Genomic DNA, 8,955 nt, shown 5'->3' with positions numbered 1-8,955 from the left:
CCTTGACTCTTGAAGGCAGCTGAGAGAGCAGTTCATTTCTTCTTAATACCCTTACTGCCTAGCATCAGAAAGCACTGCTGATCTGTGGTACTGTTGGGGGTATATGTATGAATTATGAATTGTACCTTTAGTTCCTAGTTGTTTTTTGTTCTATGTTGACTCCATAGAAGCCATTCTGGTGGGCAGCGCCTGTGGCTGAGTCAGTAGCGTACCAGCCCCATATACCGAGGGTGGTGGGTGTGAACCTGGCCCCAGCCAAACTGCAACAGAAAAATAACTGGGCATTGTGGCAAGCACCTGTAGTCCCAGCTACTTGGGAGGCTGAGGCAAGAGAATCGCCTAAGCCCAAGAGCTGGAGGTTGCTGTGAGTTGTGATGCTACAGCACTCTACCGAGGGCAACAAATCGAGACTTTGTCTCTAAAAAAAAAAAAATGAAGCCACTCTGGTGACTTCACCAGAGTGAAAGCCTATCTAGCTATGGTCTTAGGCTATGCCACCTTATTTTAGGAAAAGAAATGCCAGTTTTCAGAGAGTGAAGAAAACATGAATTAGGAACAAAGTTGAATGCTGGAAGGTTGTAGAGAGTGGCTATTAGGGCACCCTGGAGTTATCTTTTAAAATGAGAACCATTGGGTGGCGCCTGTGGCTCAAAGGAGTAGGGCCCCGGCCCCATATACTGGAGGTGGTGGGTTCAAACCTGGCCCCAGCCCAAAACTGCAAAAACAAACAAACAAACAAACAAACAAACAAAAAAACGGCTTCTGAGAATCATTTATACTATACTATTAGGACCCAGTATTGGAGACATAGAAATGACTAAAATCCAGTCTGTACCCTCCAAGAGCTCTTAGTCTAGTTGTGGAGATAGATAAATGAGGAGGTCATTATATAAGAGCTATATAGTAAAGGTACAGAATCACATGGTGGGGTCGAGGGCAAGGGATGGGACAGCAAAACAGATCATTGTTTTTTTTGTTTTGTTTTGTTTTGTTTTTGGAGACAGAATCTCAAGATGTTGCCCTGGCTAGAGGAGTGCCGTGGTGTCACAGCTCACAGCAACCTCAAACTCTTGGGCATAAGTGATTCTCTTGCCTCATCCTCCCAAGTAGCTGGGAGGTGCCCACCACAACACTTGGCTATTTTTTTTGTTGCAGTTGTCATTGTTGTTTTAGCTGGCCTGGGCCAGGTTCAAACCCACTAGCCTTGGTGTATGTGGCTGGTGCCCTACCCACTGAACTATGGGTGCTGCCCCAAACAGATAATCTTCTAAGAGGCTTGGACTATAGTAGTCCCTGAGGCATTTAGGAAGGCAACTTAGTCACTGATCTCCCTGTGCTGTGAAAAGAATGTCTTCACCTTTCTTGAGATGTAGAATCAGTCTTTTCCTACCTGATCCTAACTGGGTTTATGGAGTTTGTTGGGGTTGAGGGGAAAGATTGGAACATTGAAATCCTTTTTTTTTTTTCCAGACAGAGTCTATGTCACTTGGGTAAAGTGCTGTGGCGTCACAGCTCACAGCAACCTCAAACTCTTGGACTTGAGCGATTCTCTTGCCTCAGCCTCCCAAGTAGCCGGGACTACAGGCGCCAGCCCCAATGCCTGGCTATTTTTTTGTTGCAGTTGTTTAGCTTCTGGGTTTGAACCCACCACCCTTGGTGTATGTGGCTGGCGCCATAACCACTATACTACGGGCACTGAGCCTAAAAGCCTTTTTGTTGTTTTTGCAGAAACAGCTTTAGCTTAGAGCAAACACTAACAAGTGGACTTGGCATTTCTTTGCTCAGATGGTTTTATTCAATGTCAGTACTCAGTGTTCAGCTATTAGGATACCTTAGGAACTTCTCTCAGGTGTCTGTTCTGGCTTAGTTCTGAAGAATGTGTGAGGGTTTCCATGGCTGCTCTTTTTTTTTTTTTTTTTGAGACAGAGTCTTACTTGTTGCCCTCGGTAGTGTGCTATGGTGTCACAGCTCACAGCAACTTCCAACTTTTGGGCTTAAGCGATTCTCTTGCCTCACCCTCCCCAGTAGCTGGGACCACAGGCACCGGCCACAACACCCAGCTATTTTTTTGGTTGTAGTTGTCATTGTTGTCTGGCAGGCCCAGGCTAGGTTCAAACCCGCCAGCTCTAGTGTATGTGGCTGGCACCCTAGTTGCTGAGCTACAGTTGCTGAGCCACCATGGCCACTCTTTGAGGCCTTTGTTAGCTCTGTCCTTACTATGGAGTCAAATGTATGATTAGTGTTCACATTTCATACATGCTTTTAAAAGCAGCTTAGTTGGGGTCGGGTACCGCAGCTCACCCCTGTAATCCTAGCACTCTGTGAAGCTGAGGCAGGTGGATAGCTTGAACTCAGAAGTTTGAGACCAGTCTGAGCAAAAGCAAGACCCTGTCTCTACTAAAAAATAGAAAAACTGAGGCAAGAGGATTGCTTGAGCCCAAGAGTTGGAGGTTGCTGTGAGCTATGATGCCATGGTGCTCCATTCAGGGCAACAGCTTGAGACTGTCTCCAAAAATCCCCCCAGCAGCTTAGTTGCTTCAGTCATTAGGCCAAACGTTCATTTATTTATTTATTCATTTTTCCAAATGTTCACTTAATAAACCTTTGCCAAATGCCCATGCTGGTTAGAGATACAGAGATAAACAGGATCTTTCCTTATCCTTGAAGGGGCAAACATGTAAGTCACTCTTCTGTAGTATAATGTACTACACTAGGAGTGAGGTCAAAGAGGAGCTAGAGCCAGGCAGCTATAGAGCCTGGGCTGGTTTTGAACCTGAAAAAAGTTACCTCTTTTCTCTGTTACTGCTTACTCTAGGAAATCATGTTATAAGAGGGGAGACAATTAGGTGACAAATCTGACCAGCCACTGCCTCACAGGCTGTTGCCCAAAGGTGGGGCTTTGGCTGATGGGCAGGCTGGCCTAGGGTCCATCTTCTCATAGTCGGTCAGAGCGCCAGGCTGCTGAGGCAGCAGGCCTATGAGAGGGCTAAAGCCAGGACAAGCACGGAGGCCATCCTGCCTGGAAGCCAGAGATGATGCATTTCTCCCTGGGATCCAGGGCAGGAAAAGATGTGATGGAATCATAGGATCCTTCCAGCTTGGAGAATGGAAGAGTGTAGTCAGGGCCAGTGTAAGGGATTGAATACACATGTGGTATAAGCAGGAGTGACTTGGCAACATCTTATCAGTTAGAAGCCAAGGCTAGCAAGGAGGAAGGAGGGCTGGCCTGGGTCAGACAGGGTCTTGCTGGCCCCAGAAATGTTTCTATAAGCCAAATATCCCTGCCTCTGGAGGAAGGGGGCTGGGGTGAGGTGCCTCTTGAGTCACAGTGGTATAGGCTGTTTTGAACGCAATTATTTGGGGAGAGCTACTTTGTTTATAGGTCATTTGGGTTCATCCTTTCTCTGAAGATGGGCAGCATTTGCTCAGTGAGCATGTCCTCAGCCTCTCCCATGAATTAAATACTGTGAGGAAGACAAGCCCAAACCAGAACCGGCTCCTGAGGAGCTCACAGCCTCCCTGCTGGACTGTCAGAGGAAGTGCTTAGAGGAGAAGCTAAAGGAGCTTGAGATGAGAGGGTGAGGGCAGAAGAGGTAGCTCGCCTTAAACGACATAAAATTTTCTTTTCTTTTCTTTTTTTTTTTTGAGACAGAGTCTCACTTCATTGCTCTTGGTAGAGTACTATAGCATCACAGCTCACAGCAACTTCAAACTCTTGGGTTTAAGCGATTCTCTTGCCTCAGCCTCCCAAGTAGGTAGGATTACAGGTGCCTGCCACAACGCCTGACTATTTTTATTTTTTGGTTGTAGTTGTCATTGTTGTTTGGCAGATCTGGGTTGGATTCGAACCCACTAGCTCTGGTGTATGTGGCTGGCGCCTTAGCCGCTGAGCTACAGGTGTCGAGCCAGGACATAAAATTTTCTTAGGTGAAAAGGCTAATTAGGAGCATATTGCAAACGAATAGTATAAACAGAGACAAAGACTGGAAGGCCCTGCTAGGCTTGATAAGCCAAGCTTGTCTGTGAGGATATGTGTGTAGGGGCACTAGGAGCAGGGGTGTAGGGAGTAAGCCAGTTAGATGGAGTCAGATCATAGACTTTTTTTTTTTTTGTAGAGACAGGGTCTCACTTTATCGCCCATGGTAGAGAGCCATGGTGTCATACAGCTCACAGCAACCTCCAACTCCCTGGGCTTAGGCGACTCTCCTGCCTCAGTCTTCTGAGTAGCTGGGACCACAGGCGCCCTCCACAATACCCAGCTATTTCTTCTTTTTGTTGCAGTTTGGCCAGGGCCGGATCTGAACTCGCCACCCTCAGTATATGGGGTCAGCGCTCTACCCACTGAGCCACAGGCACCACCCTAGATCATAGACTTTTAATGTCAGAGGGGGGAGGTTGGTGGTGATCCTGTGGACAGTGAAAGTGTATCCATATATTAACTTGGCAAGGTCAGGCCTGGGTTTTTGGGTCTCTGCATTCTGACGAAAGAGGAAGGCTGGAGTCTGATAGTCTGTCTTCTTCCAGTAGATATGAGCTCCAAGGGGACAGGAATATTTGTTTTGTTCATTGAAGTATCTCTAGCACTTAAGCCATGCTTAGCACTTAGAAAGACAAAACAAATATTTGTGCTTGGAGTATGAAGTGAACCTTAGGGACTAACTCATCTCACATGGCTTATAGCCCCCAGATATGACCACTGGGGTCAGCCTAAGAGTGTGGTTCACCAAAGAGCAGAGGACAAAGTGCCCTGTGATAGGAAGGGAGGGTTGGGTGATAGCTATGGTAGATGATCCTTATGTCTGGGCCACCTTAGCTTTTTCTTCTTTGGGAACTCTAGAACTGCCTGATAAAGAGGGATGAGAATGGTTATTCTGCAGTGGTTGCTGACTTTGGCCTGGCTGAGAAGATCCCTGATGTCAGGTGAGTAGCTGTAATGGATCTGAGGAGAAGGGGCTGAAGCTAAGGGAAAATCCCAGCACTAGGTCACGTTCAACCACAGCTCCCTAAATTTGGTCAGTCCTAGTCCTTGGGAAAGAGGAATTCCTATTGGCCAAAAGAGCTCATTGGCTCAGCCCCTGTAGCGCAGGGGTTACAGCAGTAGCCATATACACTGAGCCTGGTGGGTTCGAAGCTGGCCCAGGCCAGCTAAAACAACAATGACAACTGCAACAAAAATAACCCAGCATTGTGGTGGGCACCTGTAGTCCAGCTGCATGGGAGGCTGAGGCAAGAGAATCGCTTAAGCCCAAGAGTTGGAGGTTGCTATGAGCTGTGACACCACGGTACTCTACTAGTAGAGGGCGAGATAGTGAAACTGTCTCAAAAAAAAAAAAAAGAGCTCATTGTGCCAGGCAGCAGCAAGCTCATTTTTTACATAATCTTCACCTCACAGCATGGGGTGTGAGAAGCTGGCTGTAGTGGGCTCACCCTTCTGGATGGCACCTGAGGTTCTCCGAGATGAGCCCTATAATGAGAAGGTAAGCCCTATAATGAGAAGGTAAGTCTGGGGGATCTCAAGGCCTGGTTCTCCTTAGAATCTACTCTTAGTAAAAAGTGTCCAGGATCACCTTTTATGTTCAGAATGTTCTTCATAAGAGCAGTGCTAGTACGTGGCAGCTGCCCAGTGGATGGGTCAGATGACATATGGCAATAGAGCCCAGGGTTGAGCTGTTAGCATGGAGGGGCAGGTATCTTACCCCTCACCCTATTGAGAGGGAAACCAAGGTCTGACCATCCCCCAGGCAGACGTGTTCTCTTATGGTATCATCCTCTGTGAGATCATCGCCCGCATCCAGGCTGATCCGGACTATCTTCCCCGCACAGAGGTGAGCTGCAGGCTTGGGATCAGTGCCACTGGGATGGGGATGGTTTGAGGCTATTCAACTGCTTTGTCCTTGGGGTAGAGTTGCTAGAACTCAGTCTGTGGCTTTTCAGGGGCAGCTTCTGTCCTCTTCTGAGCAGGCCAGGGTGGTGGTGGGGATTAATGATCTGTCTACCCATGTCCACTATACCTTCCCCACCATACCCATCCACAGAATTTCGGGCTGGACTATGACGCTTTCCAGCACATGGTGGGAGACTGTCCCCCAGACTTTCTGCAGCTCACCTTCAACTGCTGTAATGTGAGTGTCTTTCTTCCCTTGGCTTTCATCAGGAGCTGGCTGAATCCTTATTACCTGGTTAGGACTGTAGAGGCTGATAATTAACCTCATTTTCACTGGAGGGTGACAACCATACCACCTCCTCCCTCTGGGCCTCTTGGGGGGTCTCCAGAGCCCTGGACCAATGAAAGAAAGCTTTGTTCTATATTATCTGGTCCTCAGCTAGCAGGATAGACCTACCACTCCTGCCTTGGATGTTGATGGGGCAATGGTCAGGTTGATTGTTGGATGGTGGATCCATCTGATCCTTAGACACATGAGAAAGGTTCTTGTCTGCCTTTGTGTACAGAGCTCTGGGGGGCTGGACCTACTTGTCATGACCAAGTGGTAGGCTTTGATCAGGTAGCCCCCAGAATAGCAGCAGCACTTTTTTTTTTTGACAGTCTCAAGCTGTCGCCCTGGGTGGAGTGCTGTGGTGTCACAGCTCACAGCAATCTCAAAGTCTTGGGCTTAAGCGATCCTCTTGCCTCAGCCTCCCAAGTAGCTGGGACTACAGGCACCTGCCACAATGCCTGGCTTTTTTTTTTTTTTTTGGTTATAGTTGTCATTATTGTTTGATAGGCCCGGGCTGGATTCAAACCCACCACCTCTGGTGTATGTGCCTGGTGCCCAGCAGCAGAACTTAATAGAATAAGCCAAACTTTTGGAGGGTCCTGTGCCACTAAGAAATACACATAAAGGAAACTGATGGGGGAGATGGTAGGCAATGTCTTCCTAGACCTTAGCCCTGGAAATCATCCTCATTACTTGGGGCTTTCAGAAAAGATCTCTTAGCTGTACTTTGAATCTTAAAAGATGCCAGAAACTGACTCAAATGGGGTGGAGATGGAGGGTAAGGCTAATGGCTGTTGTGGATGCCTACAGATGGACCCCAAACTGCGCCCATCCTTCGTGGAGATTGGGAAGACCCTGGAGGAAATTCTGAGCCGCTTACGGGAAGAAGAGCAAGAAAGAGATAAGAAGGTACAGCCTATAGCCAAAGGTAAGAGATTAGACCAGAAATCCAACCCTGACCCCAAGGGAGGAAATTAGGGTGTGAGTCCTTGCCCTCTAAGATTATGTTTGCCAAGATGCCAGGTCCAGAAGCAAAGAGGGAAGGAAAGATGATGGAAAAAATACTGGACTCTCTCTAGGAGCTATGAGTTGGCATATCACTTCCCTCTGTTTCTTCATTGATAACCATTTTTGGTTTTGGAATGAAAACACTTTGTGGTAAAGTACTGCTTCTATTTGTTATGAATAGTGAGAGTAACCCAGACTTGATTCTCTATTGTTTAGGACTCTTGGAGAAAGTACCTGGGGTGAAGCGTCTGAGCTCACTGGGTGACAAGATCCCCCACAAATCACCGCGTCCAAGACGTACCATCTGGCTGTCTCGAAGCCAGTCAGACATCTTGTCTGGTAAACCCCCACGTACAGTGAGTGTCTTGGACCCCTACTACCGGCCACGAGATGGTACTGCCCATAGCCCCAAAGTCAACCCTTTCAGTGCTCGCCAAGATCTCAAGGGTGGCAAGATCAAGTTCTTTGACCTACCCAGTAAGTCTGTCATCTCCCTGGTATTTGACCTGGATGCACCAGGGCCTGGAACTATGCCTTTGACTGATTGGCAGGAGCCCCTGCCCCCACCTGCTCGTCGGTGGCGGTCCTTGCCTGGTTCACCTGAATTCTTGCGTCAACAAGCCTGTCCATTTGTGGGCCAGGAAGAATCACTATCTGATGGGCCCCCACCACGCCTCAGTAGTCTCAAGTACAGAGTAAAGGAGATCCCACCATTCAGGGCATCTGTTCCAGCCCATGAGGCCATGGATTGCTCCAGTCTTCAGGAAGAAAACGGTTTTGGACCCAGGCCCCAGGAGACTAGTCCATGTTCTGCAGGTGCCTCTGAGGAGATGGAGGTAGAAGAAGAAAGGCCAAGAGGGTTGGCTCCAGCCCCTTTCTCCATAACAAGCATTGGCCTACAAACACAAGGAGAGCAGGATGGGTGAGGGAGTTAGTCTTGCCTCACATTTGGATGGATCTTCCACTGAAGCCATAAGGCCCCCTTGGTACACAGCTTTGACTTTTCCCTGGAGCCCACAAAGCAGGTAGGCTAGGCTAAGGCGGGTTCAACTTTTGGGCTCCCAGTGCTTACTATGTATGATAGCAGTGAGAGGCTTTCCTAGTTAGGGCCAACATCTGACACCAAACCTCTCAAATCCAGCAAAGAGCTCTGGTCCCCACCAGACCCCCTGTGCACTTCCTCAATACAGGATCAGAGGACCCCCTAGTTCTAGGCTGAGCTGGTAGACAGCTATGACCTATGGTTTTTTCCTCCACACCAATTCAGTCCCTTGCCCTTTTTTAGGGCATGTAAGGCTACTAGATGGAATACAGAGCTGACTAGGAGGCTATAAAGAGCAGGGCATGGCTGTTTCTCAGAGCTAAAGACTGGGGTGCTTCTTGCCAGTACGTCTAAGACACTTGAATAATTGCTGTTTGCACTTCCTGCATGGTCAGACCACATCACTACATTTCTATGCAAGGGGAGGGCAAGGCAGTGTGGTGGTCATGGCTCTTAGCTAACCTTTTCAAAAACCTTTTCCAGTTAATCTATTTTCATATTTATAAAGAAGTCTTAATGTTCTGTCCCATAAAACTTTCAACCTTGTGGCTGGGAGTGGGGCTGGTTCTGTAGGCCCTAGGGCCTGCTCTATGTATTTGTCAACATGTGATATACTCAATTAGTTAAATGGACTGATTTTCTTCCCTTCCTGCTATGCCTGGAGCTTCAGGAAGTCTGTCCTTACAGAGC

General features: G+C 48.0%; 2 protein-coding genes across 2 annotated transcripts in view; one reads left to right on the top strand and one right to left on the bottom strand.

The window, feature by feature from the left end:
* Positions 1 to 8,955, top strand: part of TESK2 (testis-specific kinase 2) — a 119,784-nt gene extending 110,829 nt beyond the window's left edge. Inside the window, exons 5-10 of the mRNA XM_023509057.1 lie at positions 4,838 to 4,920; positions 5,393 to 5,477; positions 5,742 to 5,825; positions 6,036 to 6,122; positions 7,026 to 7,143; positions 7,440 to 8,955. Of these exons, the coding sequence (XP_023364825.1) occupies positions 4,838 to 4,920; positions 5,393 to 5,477; positions 5,742 to 5,825; positions 6,036 to 6,122; positions 7,026 to 7,143; positions 7,440 to 8,149 (1,167 nt within the window). The 3' untranslated portion in view covers positions 8,150 to 8,955. The remainder of the gene's footprint in view (positions 1 to 4,837; positions 4,921 to 5,392; positions 5,478 to 5,741; positions 5,826 to 6,035; positions 6,123 to 7,025; positions 7,144 to 7,439) is intronic.
* The window catches only part of LOC100953858 (target of EGR1 protein 1), a 4,802-nt gene continuing 4,390 nt past the window's right edge, over positions 8,544 to 8,955 (bottom strand). The window contains exon 7 of the mRNA XM_003803537.3: positions 8,544 to 8,551. Within this exon, the coding sequence (XP_003803585.1) occupies positions 8,544 to 8,551 (8 nt within the window). The remainder of the gene's footprint in view (positions 8,552 to 8,955) is intronic.

The sequence above is a fragment of the Otolemur garnettii genome, unplaced genomic scaffold, assembly GCF_000181295.1.
Source record: "Otolemur garnettii isolate 467f Iridium unplaced genomic scaffold, OtoGar3 scaffold00325, whole genome shotgun sequence".
Classification (NCBI taxonomy): domain Eukaryota; kingdom Metazoa; phylum Chordata; class Mammalia; order Primates; family Galagidae; genus Otolemur; species Otolemur garnettii.
This window is presented reverse-complemented; position numbering and strand designations above follow the sequence as displayed.